This window comes from Anopheles coluzzii, chromosome 2, assembly GCF_943734685.1.
Source record: "Anopheles coluzzii chromosome 2, AcolN3, whole genome shotgun sequence".
In the NCBI taxonomy this organism is placed as follows: Eukaryota; Metazoa; Arthropoda; class Insecta; order Diptera; family Culicidae; genus Anopheles; species Anopheles coluzzii.
This window is the reverse complement of record NC_064670.1, coordinates 117,259,143-117,280,441: the sequence shown is the minus strand read 5'-3', so window position 1 is coordinate 117,280,441 and position 21,299 is coordinate 117,259,143. Positions and strand designations below refer to the sequence as shown.

The 21,299-nt window shown below is 45.5% G+C and overlaps 1 protein-coding gene across 1 annotated transcript in view; it reads right to left on the bottom strand.

Annotated features, from left to right (window-relative positions):
* The window catches only part of LOC120952051 (AF4/FMR2 family member lilli), a 120,730-nt gene that overhangs the window by 7,240 nt on the left and 92,191 nt on the right, over positions 1-21,299 (bottom strand). The window contains exon 3 of the mRNA XM_049607439.1: positions 11,185-11,369. Coding sequence (XP_049463396.1) covers positions 11,185-11,369 — 185 coding nt within the window. The remainder of the gene's footprint in view (positions 1-11,184; positions 11,370-21,299) is intronic.

Sequence of the window (21,299 nt, the reverse complement as noted above, 5' to 3'; positions counted from 1 at the left end):
GCTGCGAAATGCTCTTAAAGTTCTTCGAACTTCAAACTCCTACAGAGATAGGATTCGGTGAATGATATATTAAAATTTAAATGTCCTTCCTGTCGGATTCCCAGGAAATGGAACTAAGAAATTCACTCAATGCAGTTGCAGCGTCACTGCCTTGGAACGTTGTTCCCAGGGTATCGTCGCCACATGACAATTCTTCACACACATACCCACAGACACACACATTAGATGGTCGTGCGAATTTCCATCATCATCTCAACTCTTCTCCCGCCTGTCTGTTTAAACAATTGCACACACTAATCGACCCAACTGCCCTCAGAACCCTCTTCTTTCTTTTCTTATTGCTGTCTCCCATGTCACGCTGCCCATAAATCATAATCAGGCACCACAAGCAACTGCAATACAAATAAATGAGAAAAAAAGAAGAACACACTAAAGAGCAACACCAACACGTACCCATAACATAAATCATCAACACTGCTGCGCGAGAGCCCTCTGCCTGCCCTGCTGTCACAAGGGCGGTAAAGAGGCGGCCGATCGTCGTCGTGTCTCTTTAGAATGCACACCACGGAATTGGAACACAACCACAAACCCTGTCCCTTCCCCCTCTCTCTCTCTTTCTCTCTTTTAAGCTAACGAACGAATGGTTTAGCGATTGGTTTTACTTTCGATTTCGAAACCATCTTTTTTTCTTCTCTCTCTCCAGCGTACGGTACACGATCATTGAAGCAAACCGTTTTGAGCTGCTGGTGAGTGGTGAGAAAATGCGTGGAGGAGCAAACGGTTTAACCCAAAGGGCAAATAGAAATGTAACATGATTTAAATAGATTGCTTCATAACACGAATGTTGAATGTTTTTGGAATGTAAACGATAGAAAAGTAAAGAGAATGTTAGGGAACAAGGTGCTAAATTGCACCCATTTTTTAAGGTTTTAATTAAACTTTGTTAAATATAATCAATATATTTGGAGATACAAAAGTCTAAAATACTATACTATATACTAAAATTAAGCTAAAACACTTTGTTTTTGTAAAAAAAAAGCTTAAAAGCTCAGCTTAAAAATCGATACAAATAACACAAAAACGATCTAGGAAATAACTAACTAAACATTAGGCCATCAGTTGTTATTGAAAAATAGTTTCATTGAATAGAATGGGTTCAAATGTGATTATCGTGCAATTTTGAAACCTAAAGCAATCTTTGAAGCAAATGATCATTGGAAGTTATTGACTCAAATATCTTCTTTATTTGGCATAACATCCAACGCAAACGTGTCGGCCTGTACAAGGATTTCGAGACTTTATTCAGAGTACCATGCAGGTGGATAGTCAAGTCAATCAAGTCCTTGCTACGGTTCATTCTAGGCTTGATCCCACGATGAGCATGTTGTTAAGTCGAACGAGTTGACGACTGTACCACGGGACCGCCCGAACATACTCCGATTAAATCAGAACAATATCTCCATATCAATGATATTTATTGTCACCCAATTACCCTATCATACCATACGCAAATACCGAAAAGCGTCACTTAACCTTCTCAATCACAAATTAATGAAATTTCATTAGATGAAGGTAAATAGCCTTCTTTTACGTTCTTTTTTTATTTTAATTCTTCTCTGGATCGTAGTGGAAATTTGTCCCGCACGAAGTGAAAGGTGAGCTCCACAGAAAGGGCATCATGCGGAACGGCCCGCTGCCAATGTGCATCTTGCGTCGTGCAGGTTGTAGGTGTGAAGTAGGTCAACTGCACACATGTTGTTCCCCCCGGGGTGGGGGTAATTTAAAACCCCCACCCGCTGTCCACCGTTCTGTATTCCACATTCACCTTAACACGCCCTCTTACGCGCGCCGGTTCTACAAGGCGGAAACAGAAAGCCCAGCATTCACACACACACACACGGACGGACGGCCTAATATTGATTGCAGCAGTTGCAACGATGATGACGGGAGAGGAAGCATGCACATCGTTTGTGGGGTGAGAATCATCACCCCCGGGGAGGCAGTTAGTTCGCCCCCCAAATGCTCAAAAGGGAGCCGCCGCTGCAAATTGCACTTTCCACCTACGAGAATGAGCCATTTACAGCCACAATCCTTCCCGCCTCCTGCGCCTGACGAAGGTTGCTTTTGATCGTTTGCCGATTCGTGCACCCATTCGTTACCCAATCGCGGGCGTAACATTCGTCTAAAATGGGCAGGAAAAACTGCCGACAAAAAGGGAGGGGGGGGGGGAACATGGCAAAGGGAACTGTTACGTTTCTAACGGCGTAACGGGCAGTAAATCCAACCACCCAACCGAATTGCGAGAAGAATAAAGCAGAAACAAGGCCAGCAAGCCAAGTCAGGCAAAAGGGACGTGGAGTGAGACAAGGATGGGGTACAAATTTTCCTGTTTTGTTACGGGAGAGAGACAGAGAGATTTAAGATGCAGCTAGATTAGTGCCCAAACGTTGCTCGAAATCCCTCGCCTCGAAATGTATTGATGGTGTTTCTAGTGCATCATTGAGGGTGCCCTGAAGCGGGTGATGCAGTTTGGGTGAGGCGGAAGATCAATCGCTTCGTTGGATGAATTCCGACGCAAGGGTCGTACTTTTACCTGTGTGTCTATGTGTTTCTCAACACCGTTTTCCAATACCCTTTTGCTTCGGCCGAAGGGTAAAAATGGGAATGGAACAATTAGTTTAATGGACTTTCGTTTTATTACACTTTCCCATCTGACGCGAGCAAAAACACACACACACGCCGAGAGCGCGATCGATCGGCCGGGATTAAGGTGCAATAAATTTAAACCCGTTCACAAACCGTCGCCTTCGCTTCTTCGCCCTGGGGCCCCCACCGGGAAGGAAAAGGAAGCAAGTCAGATCGTGCAAGACACGCCTGATAGGAAATAGAACCAGTTTTTAAGAGCTGCCTGCTGCTGACGTTGCTCGCACTAATGGCAAGCTCTGGCGCGAGGGTTTACAGGCAAGCATCTGGAATTGTTTACCGGAAAAATTGTTTGTAATTAGAGAGCATTGCAATTAGTGGAGGGTTGGCAGGTGAATAGGGAGAGTGAATTTCCGACAATTACTGGATATCTTTGCCGAGATTTTCTTGTAACCATTCGAGCGCAGGGTGTGAATATGTACTCGTATTAAAGTGTGTATGTGTGTACTGAAGCAAATAAAAGCCAATCTCCTTTCGAGCAATTGATCTTCAATAGCCTGAAAACTGTGTTTATTGAGATAAACTGCTACCGAATAGCGATAAAGTGAACAGCTAATCGACCGGCCTTTTGTGGAAGGTGGTAAAAGGTCATACCAAGGCAGCAATAACGTTGGTGTTCATTAAGACATTGCTTGTAAAAGATGGAACACAAAAATTAAATGGGTTTTGAGATGCTCTTCAAACACACCGTAACACATATTGAAAACAATAAAAGTTTTAACTTAAATTTTCTGCAATTTGCACCCCCAGTGACTTACAAAAATGTTGGTATAGTCGCAACGGATGACGTAGTCCTCGATTTTGGACGTCTCAGACTCCGGCCGATTCAGCACTAGTGATGTGCTCTATGGAGCGTACATACGACTCCGATACGACTACGATTATTGTTAGTCCGAATCCGACTCTGGCGAAATCGGAACCATTAGATCCTCCCCGGAGACGGAGTCGTCTGGAGACGGAGTCGTCTGGAGACGGAGTCGTCTGGAGACGGAGTCGTCTGGATTCGGAGTCTCCCGGACTCAGGGTCGCCCTAATTCGCTGTCACGCGGGGAGGAAGGCGACCAAAGTCCGCCAGGATCAGCATGAAACAGGGTTCGGAGACGCCTGGAGTCCGAGCTGATCAGAGTCAGTAAGTGTCTTCGTAAGCAGACTTTTGTTCTTAAGAATATCGCTTAACGACGACAGCAATGCTTTGCGACAGCATCCTTGCACGGGACGTCTCTGGATGACTCCGACTCCGGACGACTCCAATTCCAAATGACTCCGTCTTTGGATGACTTCAACGCCGATTCTGGATGATTTCGACTTCGGGTGACTCCGACTCCAGATGACTCCGACTCCGGACGCCTCCGACTTCGGACGACTCTAGACTATATTCATTGCACCCATCACAAAAAATTGTACTATTATCAATGTAAGTATTTAATAATCCAGTTGCTTTCTAGCAAAACCTTCAATTATAGAACCGAGAAAGTCGTTGCAGCGATTCAAAAAATTAACAAGAACTATTAAATTCTACGCTTATAAAGCGTTTTAAATTAGCTTCACTTTTTCATTTTATTCAGGAGGAACGGTCCAAAACTAAGCTTCACTTTAAAATGCACCAATTTAAGCACCATTGCACCAAGTTAGAAACACATGCAGCGTTGAATTTTGTGCGTATCGATCCCCATTTGCAATTGCAATTGCATTCAAAGACTGCACCACAACCACACAACACAACAAAAAAACGCGCACAACGTCCAATCCCGCGTGTGTTGACTAAAATATTATTCCTAATAAATCCACCCCCAAAAGCATCCGGCGTGCGATTCGATTAAACGCTCATTATTGCCGCCATTCAGGCGCAAAGTTTCAACCCTAAAACGTGTATGTGGTGTCGCCCTGGTGCGTTTTCGCTTTGGTGCAGGTGGATGCAGGCCACAATTATAGACAGCTCCCCCTCCCTGAATGAACCCCTCACCTGCAGCATACTTTGCCCACTAATTAGGCGTTCCGAAACCTCAAAATCACATAGCATCGGTATGTGAGACGCGATTTGATGCGGCGGGAAATGTGGTCATTGGGAAGGTGAAACTGATGATATTGCTGCCATCATTTACACCCCCCCCCCCTCCCCCCCCTTTCCGCTGCGCTACCCCTTTTTCCAGGCGGTCGGTACTGTTCGGTTGCGGTCAAATCGCACGTGAGCTGAAATCGAGATTGATTCAAAACTTCATGACGATTCCATCCCGCACCAACCAACCAACCAGCGTTATGGATTCCACAATGCTGTGCAATTCCGCCCTGGGAATGCGAGTGTGTTTGTGTATATATTATTGAGGTTCTATGTGAGGGTGTGTGTGTGCATTCATGCCATCATGCATTAGAAAACCCTTAAATACCTACACAAACCATAGGAGAGTAAGAGAGAGAGAGAGCGAAAAACATATCGTTCACAATTCGTCCATTCGTTCGATATTGCAAACATAGAGAGAGGTGAGTGGGTGGGTTGCATGCTGGAGGTGAAAAAAATAACCACCAATAAATATGCTGCAAACACACCGCACCGGCACAAGAGAGTCATTTCGGTAAGCGGCTTTTCCGAAATGCGGTAATTAGAATGTAAGCCGCGATGCGACCGCTGTTGCGACCTGAGGGCGCTTGTTTGTGGTTTGCAAATGCATCCGGAAAATGTTGCACAACGAGCTGCACACGATTTGAGAGTGTGGTTGGGAGGTATTTTTGTTGTGATTCCTCCGAACAAACTGATTCCATTGCTGCACCTCTCGGCATTGGAAAGAGGTTCGCTCTGCAGCGCATTGCATATATGTATATTTCCCACCAGGAGGATGAGTGGAATAGATGATATGGCGAAACACGCGAAATAAACTTCAAATTGGCCAAATTAAAGAATGCCTGTGTGGGAGCTGTGGCTGTGTTACGAGTACGAGCGTGCGCTTTTAAACTTTTAAACGATCGGTAGCGACATTCAGCTCAATGGCACACAAAAGGCACACTACTTGATGAAGTAGCTTCATTTCCCACTGAAACTCGATAAAACAGGCTTTTTACTTTTATTTGCAATCAATGGCATCAGTTTTCCAGTAACGGTGAATGCTCTTGAATACACACACACACAAAAAAACACCATACAAAAGAGTGATCAATTTTCAAACTCCAATTCGCTCTCGATAAAATCCCTTTTTTGTCTCCCTTCTGCCAACAAGCACAAAATGGCGCGCACACACATCATTCTCAGATTTTCAAGCGTGTTTCAAGAGCCTCGCAAACGCAAACGATGCGAAAGATGATATCTGTTCGGTTGTCGTCTCCGGTAAAGTATAAGAAAAAAAAGGCCCCGGTCCAGGACATAGAGAGTGAGAGAGAGAGAGAGGAGGAAGAGAGGTGGTTGAAAATTGCAACAAAATTGCATCTTTGATGATAAGCTAACAAAAGGCTGGTCGCACAGGAGATAGGAGAAACCTCTTTTCCTCCTCTCCCCTCTGCCCGTTCAACGGAATAAAAGTTTCTCGAGAAAAAGTAAATTGTTTGCAGGAGGAGGAGGAGAGGCGCGATTGCGGCAATGCAAACCACCGGAGATAGGATGCGGAAGTTTGCTTCGTTGTTTTTTTTTATTCTTCTTTCTCTATCCCCTCCGCCTCAATGTACATATCGGGAGTAGGCGATAGTGTTGTGGGCCAGATCTCTGACTGATGATGTCGAACAGGATGATGTTGATGATGATGTTCCGAGTGAATTTTCCACATTATGGTAACGAGGGGTACGTACGTTGATCTGCAAGGATGCAGGATTACCGAGACGAAGCGTCTCGAGAGGCACGCCGATGAGAGGACGATGGTACGATGGTGTAGGATTTCTGTTGATTTTTTCCATTTTGAGATGGAAGGAACATACGGCCACCGTTCCGTTCCTGGAGCATGGGAGGATGATGATGATGATGGTTGGAAAATTTGTTTTGTTTGAAATTTAATTTTAATGCCATCCCGGCATTGTTTGTCCGAGTGATGGAAAGATAGATAGAAACAGATAGAGAGAGAGAGAGAGTTGCACAAGCAGATAGTTTGTCAGCAAACATTGAATGATGCAGAGCGGGGGCTTTCCCTTTACATTGAAAGTCTTTCTTAGGATAAAATTTCCAAGTAAAAGTGCAATAGCAAACATCTATGCTTGTTCCATTAAAGAAATATGAACATTTTCTAATGAATTTTCTGCCTTCTCTTCAAGAAAACAGTCCTCCTCCAAAAAGGATTTAAACCACTATCCGCGCGGCTTCGTTTGCTTACCCTCTCTGTTGGGTAAGCTGCTAACCAAACCAAGCTGATCCGCCGTGGTGTGATAACATTTCCTTCCCCAGTTGCTTCATTTCGTCGTGTTTTTTCTTCTCTGTTGCACTTCGGCTGACCGCACCTGGCCCCGCAAAAGGAAGAAGCACGAGGATCGCGCATCGCTTGCACGCTTCTGGATTATTATACGGCTCAGTTAACAGCGATTATGCTCAAGTGAGCAATTCTACAATCGTTTTTCCCTTAGTTTTTGCTTGCTCTGTGCCGGGCCAACATTCTTTGAAACCCAATCCTTTCTTCCTTGCTTACACATACCCATGCAAACATTCTTCAAACGGTCATTCGCACATACAATCTTCTTCTGCTTCGGCGAAAAAAAAGCGTAGAGCGGAAATACGTAAATTTTCACATTCGCAAATGCCGAACCGGCTAGAAACAAAACCAACGGTGCCGTTTAAAACAAAACAAAAAAACACACACACCCTCATGCTACCGAAAAACCCCAAACCGGGACCGGGCGAGAAAATGATAGAGCGTGTTGCGCGCGGAGTGCGGAAAGAAGTGCGCGCAAAACGCGCACGCGGACGCTTCCGCCAGTACGTTCGAGAACGAGCGCGCGGCGCTCGGCGCGCACATACACTCGTTATCATTATTGCATTTTAAATTGAAACCATAAATTTTCGGCTCCTTCGCGGACTGGCGGCGGCACAGTACGTTCCTGTGCCTCCGAATGGCTCGGTCGGTCGGTGCAGTAAAGTTTTGGGGAACGTTGGCGGATACAAAAATTGCAACATATTTATCATCCTAGCAGTTGTGTGTGTGTGCTGGTCGTGCACAGTTTTCACACCATTTATACACAGACATACACTGCCGGGGCTCTGCGTTTTTTTTTTTGGTGTCCACTAGCGACAGCCAAATTCGAGTGAATGTGTTTTTGTGTAGTGCGATTAGAGAGTGTTTTATGCCAAACTTTATGTTCGAAACCGTTTAGAAGCTTAAGAAGGATTTGTGCCTTTATGTTTGAATTGTGCAGGATTAAAGCGCTTAGAGCGTTCACAAACACAGACACACATACAAAGTCATCGTTGCACACTGTTGCACAACAAGGAATTGCGGTAAGAATTATCACCAGAGTAGAATAAAGATGAGCCATTATTTGATTTAAAGAAGTGTTAATAATAGTCTTTAAAGGAAATTAAAAGCACGGATAACAATCCTCAAAAACCAATAAAACCCACAAAACGGGGATGAAAAACTGGGATAACCACAAACAAATTGGACTATCAAGTGCGTTGCTGTGTTGATCAACAACGGCATAGCTCAGAAGCATGAACGTGTTTTTCCGCTCGCACAGTCCGCAGGTTCCCGAAAATACCATTTTTTTAAATCTAGTCCCTCTTGTTGAGGATTCTTCCCCTGTCTAGTTTGAAGGTCAGTAGTGATCGGATTTGAATTGTTTTTTTTTTCTCTCTATTTTGGGGGAATAAAATGACCAACGGACTCTCCGCCGAGCTCAGCTCCACGAAATGAACGCAAATGGCGGCAAAAAGGCAGCCGAATTTTGATGTTTTTTTTTCTCTCGGGATGCCATTGCACGGTACCCCAGCCACCCAACCGACCAATCTGCGGCGAATAAAAACTAAATCCGATTTGTTGGGATGGTTTTTTGTTCTCGCAAGCACAAATAATTCTATCCCCCTGTGGCACGGTCCTTGCGTATCTCTTATATGCGTGTGTGTGTGAGTGTATTCCGGCACCAGGCAGAATTGGCCCTTTTCCACCTAGTGGCGGCGGCCACCCAGCGTTGTCGGTGGTTTCCCAGCGACGGAAAAGATTTATCTCTTGATGTTCGCTCGCTGTGCTTGTGCTGTTGTAGCACTCTTCCCGGCTATGTTGGCCAGTTTTTTTGGCAGAAGCAAAAGAAAGCACCTACATACATTCACACTGAAGCATTTCTGTGTGTGTGTGTGTGCTTTGTTTTCAAGCCAAACGGTTTATGTTGCCAAACAACGCACAGAGACAAACATACACCGTCACTTGCGGGAGAGCATTTGACTCAAACAGGCACCGAAATGGGGAATGGAAAAAATCGCCCAAACAGCAACTTTGTTTTTGTCCTTGTTTGCAGCACAAAACAGGAGGAATGGCAGTGGTAAGAGTGGGTCCTTTAGAAAGAGCACATAAGAGACATACAGTTTGGTTTTTAGTTCGCCCTAATCTGTAATTGTCTGCCTGTGTGTGTGAAACCATTACTACAGGGCCCTCTATAGGGGAGCTGTTTTGTGACACAAAAATGGAGAAAAGATTTATGGTAGCATGGAAATAAGGTAAAGAAATAATCTCACTATTCAAACACATTTTATGCCAAAGGCACACAACATACAGCATCGGAAGGAAAGGAAAACAATTTCCATAAAGAAAAGAAAAACGCTTTCCAAATTGATCTCAACAACCTAACAAAAGCAATCCATTTTAGGAGGGGGAGAGAAGGCAGGAGGTCCTGCAAAGCTTCTTTCACCCCCCATCGATTACAGTGCGTGGACAGGGAAGTTGACTTTATAACCTTTCCAATATACTTCCCCATTCACCAGCACCACCCCGAGAGAGGCATGACCATGCTCTCCATGGTGATTATGTGACTCTCTAGCGCAAAGTACTACCAAAAGGTGCCCCAACGAGGCCAAAAAAGGAGGCCTGTTTACCTGCGTTCGTCTCCCCAAAATCGAATGGTTCGAAAGTATTTTTTTAAATCGCATTTTCCCCCAAAAAACACCCTGGGTGTAGCTTTTTGTCAAGGTCGTCTTTTTTCTTCTACACCCCAAACTTCCCTGGAGCTTTTGTGTGTGTGTGTGTGCGAGCTATGCCTACCGAACTTTCGAACGTAAACGCAAGGTACGCAGTTGGCAGCAGGTTCATAAATCGATATAAATAAATTGAATTCATATTTTATGAACCTTCGAGGTTGCGGCGGGGAGGCTTTTCCAGCATTGAACCTGATACTGCCACGGTAAGGTGTGGTGGTTCTTTTATGAAGAGCTCAGGTTGCTGCCCTACACGGGAGTGATTTTTTTCTCTTTTCGGGGAAAGTTCCGATGTGAAGGGAAAAAACATCCTACAACTCGTGATCAATCCTATTTTGAGGGGGATAATGATGATTTACTTGAACATTTATTGAGCGCTGCACACGCCTAGGGCTGAGCTTTTTTTTAAGAGTAAAATGTGATTCTGATCCTAGAAGGGTCCAATAAGCAGAACCTTTTTTCTCGCGTAAGCAAGATTGACAGTTCTAAAAGCAGGCGAGCCTTTTTACACAACCTATCTCAATGGCGGATTTCACTTAAGGAAGACAACTAAACCCTCCCTTTTTGGCCGTGACAAAATAATCTCTAAGCGAACGAATTAGCAAAAAAATCGCTGTTCTTAAAACAATCTCCCTTAATTTCGCATCGCTCTGCGTTCGCAAATGGCTTTTGCAAAGCTTTAAAGGCTCGTAAGATCTTAACGCACTTCCACACGGGGTGATAAATGAAGCAAAGTTTTCACCTCACCCGGGAGGAGTCATTTTGCTTTTGCAGTCCCTCCCTGCACGATCACGAAAGTGTGCTAGAATTTGCATGTTAATGTTTCTTTCGCACTAGCAGGAGGGTGGTTTCACCCTACTAACCTTCATCTGTTTAGCAGTTGTTTCCACCCCCCCCCCCCCCTCCCCTTTCCCCCTTGATAAAGGAAGTTTTGCCGTACCCGGGGAACTTATTTACGGTTGCACCATATTTCCCGTGTCGACCTAACCGGCCACCCGAGTCTCAGTCACACGCCAGCATCCTTCTCTTCCAGTGGCGGAAGTAGAGCGGAACAAAGACGAATGAAAGAAAAAAATAACAACAAATGCCAAAAGGGATCCCCCCCCCCCCTTAAAGACAATCGACAACAAAGTTTCTGCCTTCTGTTTTTTTTCCTCCTCGTTTCCTACTTCTTCTTCTACTGCACCTTATTCCACCAGGGAACCAGATGCTTCCTACTAATGTCCGAGTTGTTTTCCTCTTTTTGCCCTTTTTAAACTGTATGTAGATGGAGTGCAAGCTGGGGGACAGAAAAAAACTTTTCCAAAACAATTTCAAACAGTCTTGCGACGAATGAAGTACTTGCAGTCGAGCCGCAACCGGTGAACCGGCGTAAACAGCGCGCGCGCACTTACCTATCATTAATAAGGCAGCGGTAAGATGAGACGTTGGTGAACCGGCCAAACCCGTCGCACCGAGGGCGGCACCGCCCAACGCACAGGCAACGCCCCCGAGCGCCACGACGGCAATGAGCGCCCGCAGCGGTGGTCCCGCGAACCAGTGGCCGCAGCATCCCTTTCGCGACCGTTCCGATGGTGAGCTGCAAATGGAACAGAGAAGAGAGAGAGAAGAAAAAGGGAAAAGTTTGTAAATTAATGCACGCATAACCTTTAACGCTGTAAATCTTTAATCAGTGTTGACACAATGGGCTTTGCATATAAAAAAAAAAAAAGGACAAGCCCACACAGTGGATCAGATAAGAGCACAAGTGGCGCCACTTAAGCCGCTCAATGTACAACCAAAACCAAACAAAGAAAGAACGAACGAAAAACACGATTGTCAACAGTGGTGTAGTGTTCTGTAATGGAAAACATTGTAACCAGCGGCTGCCCTTTTCGTCCTGTGTACATACACATGTTTCATGCCCGGCACCAGCTGTTGTCGCGTTCTGGACAAATGTCGGATATAGACCCTTTCCGAGCCAGCGACAACAATGGTCAGCGAACACAATCTGGGAAGCGGTGGACACACGCACATGATTAAAAGCCACCATCAATAACGGCGAATTTAATCGCGAACGCTCCACCACTGCTGGAGCATGTAAAGTTGGATTAATTAATTACTGTTCCCCTTATTTGATACTGTTTCTCGGACGGGCAAGCGGAAGGATTTGTGCCAGCCGGTTGAAATTGTAGCTCAATGTTGCAGCTGAAGCAATGGGCCGTTTTTTTTTCTGCCAGGACGGATGACTGATGGCCTGGGTGGGTCATATTTTGGAGCCGAATCGAACCACTGCTACCGTCGGTCATGCCAAATGTGGCTTATTGCATTGTTGGGACCGGTTTTTGCAGCCGTGCACTGGTGCTCGCGTCTACTCATAAATTTCCCATCTCGTGGGAACACACAGCCACATACCGGGAGGGAAAACTGCACGAAAAACTGCACGGGAAAACATACATTTCACGCGTATGATGTATCATTAGCATAAAACAGGCTTTTTCCACGAAAACGAATCGACCAATGTTGGAGTTCCAAGGGCAGCACACGCATTACCATTTGTACTTACATTTGTATTTTCGCTTTATTGAAACACGTGCGCAGAACTACATTTTTCGGCGGAAGAGGATGCGAAAAACTTTCTTGGAAATCAAAATTGCGCTCATTTTCTGCAAAATTTGCGCGCCAAATTTCCACCGAATCGATACTAGGATCTTCATTTCGGGGAAAAAAGCATGAACCGAAACCCATAAGGACGCGATGACTGCAGGAAGCTGTAGTCATATTTTCCCCCAAAAAAAAAACCCAACAAAAACTTCCCATTTTGACGCTCGTTATTGCGTACAATAAGCTGGAAAATAGCTTTTCACAGACACACATAAAAAAAATCGCCAGCTCTCGGCATGCGCTACCTGCAACGGGCGGGAAACCCTCGTCAAAAACGGCCCTCTCGCAATCATAAGAAGCAAGAACTATCTGATTTTTACGACGTTGTTTACACACGCATCAGTGGCGCGCCGTATCCGAAAAGTTGGCCCGCACAACCTCCGGTCGGTTCTACCAGATAACGTGCAACATTTTATGGGCAACCCGGACACCCGGGGGGAGGGGTTGGACCGAAACGGACCGAAATAAATGTCACCCCCCCTGGCGTAACGTCATTAGGCCGTGAAAATGACATCGGTCAAGTTGGGCGTTGGAAACGAGGGTGGGGGAAATGATTGCTCAGGCGGCCCCAAGATCCGATCCGAGCGACCAAGTGGATATGATGGGAGCATCCATCACGTGTGTAAGTCCTTCACAATTCTTGTGAAAGATACATTCAATGGAGACGACGGCAGCGGGAAGCACACGGACCAAGGCAACGATTGCTGTTCGATGACAGGATACGGGGACTCTGTGAGCTCTGCTGTCCAGTGTCTACTCCAAACGTGAAGTTTTGCAGCTATTAGGCCCTCGAAAGGAGGAAGTGAAAAGTAGAGCGTGATTGAGTGGAACCGAAAAACTAAAAACTTTCCCCAAACAAAAACGTGGACGTGAACTTTAATGGTCAAACTTTTCCGGGGCCGGATGTCCTTCCACCGGGACACAACACAAATGGACTCTTGAACGAAAGTCCAATCGGGTATGAAAGCGTGGTGTGCTCGACCGGCCCACTCGGTCTATTATAAGTCTGGGCGGTTTTATGCTAAAACGATGCCTCAATAAAACAAAGCATGATAGATAGGCCAAACAAAAGACGGAACATAATAAAAGTATGAAAGTAGTAACAACTTTCTCCTCGTGCAGCTCTATGTCGCTCCGATGTCTAAGTTTATACCGGTGGAGTGAGTGGCGAGGAGCCTAGTTTGAAGACGTTTCCCTCTTCCAAGAACGAATGTGGCATGTGTCTTGGGCAGACAGTTCAATGGAATCATCCGGTGCCATTCCGGAATGTCTGGCATCGGTGCCAGCAAATGCCGATACCGCTGCGGGTTAGACGGCAGCATACCGAAGGGAAAAACCGCAACCAATGTAGGAAAGGGGTTTAGTTGAGAAGTTTGCAAGTCCCTCTGAAAGGGGGTTAGGGGACGCAATGACGGAATGTTAACTGGCGCCGTAAATTAACCACAATCAACCGTCTCCGGGGTCTCGGGGAAAGATGGTTCTCGATCGCGCTGTGCAATCGGTTCCATACCAGACACAAACAAACCGCACCACAGCACACACACACACGTGTCAGTAGCGGTCGGTAGTAGCGACTGAAAGGACGCAGCCCGGCATCGTGTGTCAGCTTAGCGCGAAGCCACCGTAACCACACTACGCCAAACGGAACGAAACTCGAGGTGCAGTCGGCGGTATTATTACGACAATTCTAAGCAGTGGCTGAAGCAACATTATGGATTCAACATCTTGTTTCAAGCGCGGTTGGAGAAGGCTTCTCAATCCCCCCCCCCCCCCCCACCCCCATCGCATCCCGGCCAATCAATGCAAAATGTCAACAATATTGTTGTTACGTGCTAATTAATATTGATTACTGGCCGCAATGGTGGCCGAACACTGAGAGTACTCACGCACGAGGGGTGGTTGGTTTTGAGTTTCCACTCCGTCTCGGAAGGTGCTTCTGTGCAAAAGCAATCCCCATCCAATCACCCAAACGCAGGCAACCATGAGAAGATGACTCGAAGGTGTGTGTGCGTGTGTGCGGAATGATAATAATTACAAAATTAACTATGACACACCTCGGACCAATGCACTTCTCAGCAGGGAATATAAATCATATACATATACCCCAAAGCAGTGGATATAGTGCACCGTTTGCTAGGATCGATAGCCGATTCCTTCCGCAATCTGCATATTAGCAACAACTCTGTATAGAAGTAATGTGTGCTTTAATGGTCACACAAATGCTCTAATGATAACACAAACTAATCCAATAATGAAACTAACAGTAACTGCAACAAGAAGTGTCTCTTTTGGCTTCAACTCGCCTGCTCAGCCATAAGCAAGGACGAAGTTATAATTTAATTGACGTCCACAAGAGGGGAAGACACAGATCTCACCAGACTTCTTGCCGAAAGTTTCCTTTGTTGACATTTTAAAGTTTGGACAACGGCGCGTGACTTTAGTTTGATTTAATTGGAAAATTGTTTCTCCATTCATTGCAGCTTATAATTTCGCTGGCACTGTCACTAGCAGCTCTCGACGCGGTCTCGACTTTGTGTGGGACTACAATGAGGCAAGATGGATTATCTCTGAGCCGGTCTACGCACGTACAAAGCCCCTCAAACCCGAGAGGAGTCCCACCGAATGAAATGGTAAATGACATTGCCATTAAAAGAGCGTGTTTAATTTCGAACTGAACAAGAATGCCATGCTTCTCATGCTCCTCCTCCTCCTCATCCTTCTTTGGGATGATTACAGGGAGAGCAAACCAAATGTGAAACCAGCAACCGAAGTACGGGCGGACTCTGGGCTGAAATTTATGATGCAAATTGAAAATCGCTTCATAACAAGTGGGATCATAATTAGAGAAAATGTTGCACTGCTCGCACCATACACACATACACACACAGACAAACAGATAAATCCCAAACACACAACCGACCGGAAAATGGTACCATTTGTGTGTGTTTGTGCTGTGCGTCCTTAACGAATAAAGCACCGCAAAAGCATGAGCGCAAAAAACCGAACGGCTTTCCCACATGTTCCCACAGCTGCACACACACAAGCACACACCACACATAATCCGCAAGTGATATTCAATTTAATTATTCACACCTTGATGACATGAGCCACACACACACACGCACACACACACCCGACCTGCCAGGAAACTGTCCGACCAGTTGCGAAAGGCGAACCGAGATGATGCCGGGTGGCAAAGCACGAGAGATGGGACCAGATTGATGGTTATGGGATTTGAGAAACCCATGCGATGGATGATGCGAGGGAAAATAAGCAAAAGGTTACCGTTTATGATGATTTAACCGTAAATGGCACATACATGTGTGGGGCAATATTTTATCGCCTGTTTGAATAAGGATTGCGCTGTGCCGGTTTGGAAATCAACACAAATGTCGAATGGAATGATAGCATTGTGCATAATAGAGACATTAACGTGTTGGACAATTCATTCTTAATTGAAAATGAATAATATCGGATCATTGTGTGTTTTTTAGAGAAAATCAAGCAGCTTAATGTGAGATCAACAAGCCCTTTTAAGCGATGGAAGTGAGTTGAGAGTGAAAGTTCTTCTCTGAGTGACAGCTCCATCAAAGAACAATAAGTAATATTCTTTCCAATGATTTCGGTTTAAAAGAGCGTATTTTCACTAAGAGAAATTTTCACTCAAAAGAGTGGATTAAATGTATTTGCACTCAAAAGAGCGGATTACGCTCAATGAGCAATTTTAAGCTCAAAAGAGGTGGTAAGCTTTAAACGATTTTCGCTCGATCGATCGAGACATACCTTTATCTACAAAAAGCAAACAAGCTCAATGGATTGTAATGACAACATCGCCTCAACTTGCTCATTAGAATGAAAGTAGCTCATCACTTAGCTAGCGCTCATCATATATTCTAGGAAGATATTCATCAAATGTATCATACATTTTCTAATCCTTTCTTAGAAATGCCTTAATTATGTTAGTAATTATTCATAACTTATCAACAAAAGTATCATAAAAGGCTTGTGCAGACGCCAAAATAGCTAAAAATGAAGTTATCAGCACTTCCTGTACACGGAAAACTAAACAATTTCCACGAACAATATCCCTTTTCGGGTCATATTATGCACATTGCTTTACTAACCATCCCACACTACCCAGCACTAAATCACTTACCGAAGCGAATCACAACGAACTAACCACATCCCAAACATGCAACAAAAACTCCTCCAATCGTGTGCAACAAATAACAACAAACAGACAAACGCACAAAATAAGTCGCGAACCATGTGCTGCCACGCACCGCGGGTAACATTGTTGGAGCTGCACATCGTCACACCCAACGGGGGAAACACGTGACAACAACGGCACCAACCGGAGGTAAATGGCAGCTGCTCAGTAAAATGAGCACGTATGTCCCCGCAAGAATCCCCATGCTTTGCTGCGTGCGTGTGGCAGGGCAGCTGGCGCCCAAATATATGTTTCTCCGCGAGCACGCTGTGGTCGTGGACCATTTCATTTGCAAAATCGAACCCATTTCCCGCGCACGCACGTCCGTGACGGGGGAAAAGCGTGGACAATTCACTCAGCCAGAATACGGATGGTGCCTCCTGGTCCAACGAATCTAATTTGACGCTTCGATAAAATCGTGCTCTTTCTCTTTCGGTGAAGAGCAGCAACCTGAACAGTGCAATTGTCCTGAATATCCCACGCAACCCAAACAAAACGCAAGCTGGCGCGATGAAGATTTTTCGATGCGTTTGTCGCTCCCTTCAACGAGCTTTTGTCGTTCCCGTGCCCTCACGTAACACTTCCGGGGGGGCAGGGCAAATGTGTGCCTTTTGCCAATCACCCAAAACACATCCTTTCGTTAGTCGTTACGGATCATTGATTAACAGACCGAGCTTGCTGTAAATGGAGGACACACATAAAGGGTGACATCGAGCGTGTACGTGGACGGTCGGACGGAAAACTGTGCGTGCCTGTGTGTGTGGCAGTAATTCCACGCTCCACGTGTGACCGGAGCCATAGGAATAAAGCAATTGGGCAGCAGTGGCAGCAGAAAACGCTTTGAGTTTGTTTGTTCACTCCCAAGTGGGCACATTAGCATGCAATTGATTGCGATTGGAGCTCGGATAATGGATGGACAGGGATGGGCGACATTTAGGGACGTGCTGAGCTAACGGAAAACGTTTGCATTGGATAGGGGTTTCAAAGAAAGAGTTTCCGATCCTTAAAATTACATTTACTGTAGGAAAGGATAAAATGGATGAATAAAATAATCCCTTGTGCTCCTTCAAATCTTGTTAAAATCCTTTCAACCTACCCTAACTGCTTTCGTAACCATTTATTCCAAAAACCCCCGTTTAACTGCCCTCACAAATCTCACCGCTTGTGTCTTTATTGTAATAAATATATTAAACTTTATCCACCTCCTTCCGTCCCCTCCTTGCTGAGACCACAACAAAAACCAAAACTATAAACAATTTCATCTTGCAAAATCAATTTATCACCCCACACAGCAACGCAACACAAACCTTCCCAAAACAGTGCGCCTGAATGTATGCTATGCCCGAGAAGGGATTTTCCAAGACATTCATAAATGTCAAACCTACGACCGCCGCCCTCTCTCTCTCTCTCTCTCTCTCTATCTGGAAGACAGGAGGTGGTTTTAAGGCTTTCTACTGCCGCTCCGGCACATGCTACCCTCTGCACAATGCACTGTAACGCTTAAGCACACACACACACTTTGAGGGAGGAAGAAAAGGCGTAGACAGTTTTCCCGTTTCGCCCTCAGCCTCGGAGAGGCCACGTCGAGCGCACAATAATACAAAGGGAAAACTCATATTTATCAAAATCGTAAACAGAAAACATCTGCCGAGGAAAGGATGTTGGATGCGTTTGGTGGGGCTCAGAATCGGAGCAGGTGAGCACGTGTGCGGAACGATTGCCGACCGGGTGTGTCATAACAATGTACCGACAATGGGGGGAGGGTGTGCATGGAGTACCAAAATCCTATCTCAATTGTTGTACACGGTCGGGCACATTCTTCGATGACAATGTTGGCAGCTCTCGCCGCCGGTTCGGTTGCTGCCTCGCAATCCACCCGCCCTGGGCAGCATAAATTCGACGCTTGATATTGCTTGTGAAATATTGCTGTAAATTAAGCAATTTTATGAGAATGTGTTCATCGCCTTCCCTTCGGGCCCGATATAGGAAAAACCCAAGCAACAGAAAAGACGCAACAAGAGCAATCGCTTGTTCGAACCTCTTGTGATATCATGAATTTTGAATGCTGCTGCCGCTACCGTCTGCCGCCGTCGTATTGTGCCATCGCGCGGAGTCTTTTGTTTCTGTGCTCCATTTTCCTGAGCAATCTTAACCGAGCAGTGTAATATTCAAACACCATCGTTCGGTGTTAAGATAATACAGATTTCTTGTGGGTTTTTTCGTTTCTTTTTTGTTGGGCCCGCAAGCAGCACCTTCTATCCGGCATAAAAACAAACGATTGGTCGACCGCTGTCGATAACGATATCGTACACAGGGTGGCTGTCGACATGGGATGATACGGCCACAAAGACACACACACACAATGTCGGCACCCTGTCGGAACGAGCGCAAGGACACTAAAAGGACACACGATTTGTGGTAAGCCTGCGTGGCGGTCTCCATTCCTTTTGCGGTGCTTCTTTCCCAACTCGACAATGGCAATGGTGCCACTTACCCACCCAGTGCTCCCCCTCTTCCCACCCCCCATTGTTCGGCGTCACGCGTGTGTCAATTTAGGCGTCCAAACTTTCGGAAAACGATTCCGGAAGCGATTCCGAGCGTCAAAATGCCGGCAGTGGAGCATCAGCATTTTATCCTCTCATTGGCACCAAAATCACGTTCCGTTACCGATCGGGCGGTACTGTGTGCTGTTGCGAAACCAGTACCCCTCGGGTCCTCACCCCACCACCTGCTGCGTCTTGAAGAAAGGAACCTGAAGTTTCCTTGTGCCTTTTTGCAACGGCAACTTGGTGCTCCACTTGAATGCCACTTCTTGAATGCCATTGCCACCGAGCAGAACTACACTACAACACATTCAAGTGTTTTTGGGTTGTTTCGAAACGGGAATATTTTAGTGCTCACCACCCAGCAGCACACCAGACCGTCGCTTGTGTCGCTCTCCCTGCCGCTCTGCTGAGGAGTGTGGTTTTGCTAATAGGTAAAGTTTTGCTCCATTCCCTTCCCGTGCGCGTAAAACAGTGAAATAATCGATAAGTGTTCGTGCAAAAGTGGGTGCTCGCAAAGCGATGCTGCACTGCAACGCGCGGGAAACTAATTAGAAAATTGGATACTCATTTTTGGGGGTGTAGGGAAAGGGAAGGGACGCATTTGCGGTGCCAATTGAGTCACGGCACGGGCACACTATTCGGCCGGAAGGTTAACGTCGGAAATGTCAATGTGCGGTTACTTTCTTGTCAAGGTAGAAGGAGTGAGAATTGGGTAGTATAACGTTTAGCGGTTGGGTACGAGACAAGAATTTTGGAGTTGGCTGTTGCATCTTGAATTACAGAGGATTTTGGTTGATTTAATATAGTTCCTTTGTACCCTTTGTGGTATGATGTGATACATTCAAACCAAGTTTTTGTTACGACAGAATATGATACCACGTTACAAAGAGTTCAGAAATTATGTCATCTATTCGATCAGAACCGCTGAGGAACTTTGTGATGCGATTGATCCTTGACCGGCCTTGACCAACAACAGTTTTAATGCCAAAGAAGAAGAAGGAAAAGAAGAAGATACAGTGCAGTCGTTCTTATGTGTTTGTTCAAAACTATATGTGAATTACTTAAGATCAATCGCCTCTTACACTCTCTATAATATACTCTAACCAGGATAATAATATGTTTTAAATGAGTAAGTTTCTCTAATGATGAGTTCTAAGCCAGTTATACAGTTGGGAAACAATCAAACATCTTTAATCTTGTTGTTAGTCTTGCAAACTTAGCCAGGTTTTGCACCTCAATTCTTAAGGAAATCAAATTTAAGAATTGTTGCTTGTTATAACTCTTATGAATCATGAGAGAATCATCAAACTTTTTCCAAAAATTGATACTTCACAAACTAGTATAGAGGATCTCTTAGTTAAAATGTTCATCGTTTAAAACCATGGCTCTTCAACTATTACTTCACTTTCTGCTCTAATTTCCCTCAGCGCTCTCCCACACGCATAAACAGTAATCCCTAGCTTAAAGAGCTAACGAAGGACTGACTGTTTATCCCACTCTACGTCCTCATCATCTCCCACCACTCGGTTAGCGGAAACGCTACGTAACACACTACGCGAAACAAGCTGGACAAGAGAGAAAGCACAAAAAAGTGCTCTTCACCCGCCCCATCCCAACGGAAAGATACCGCTCAAAACTTGCTAACAACTTCATTCAACATAATTTGCACAAATTAAGACCCTCGGGTGTGAGAGCAGGAAGTAAGTGTTATGAAGTGTGTCTCTCGCTCTCTGTATGTGTATGTGAGTGTCTACACATTTTTCTTTGCCCCTCCCTGCTCATCTCATCGCCCAACTTAACGCCACGTCATCGCGCCCTGTCGTTTGCAGGCTGGCAAGGTTTCACTTTCAGTTTTTCTTCGCGGCTGCCACACATTCCCACTCATCCCGGTTTGGGCGCTGTTTTTTTCCAGCTTTTAAAATAAGCTTCCCGGGGCTTTTGCTTTGCCCATTCCAACCCAGTTCCCGATGGGAAGGATAAGTGGAGTAGCACGAAAGGGCTGCAGAAAGCGGTGGGTTTATCTGAAGCTAGGAAATGTACACCCGTACTACTCCCGCGTGACAGAGGCTGGATGGCTGACACTGACAGTAGCCAGCGCCAATGTGTCACG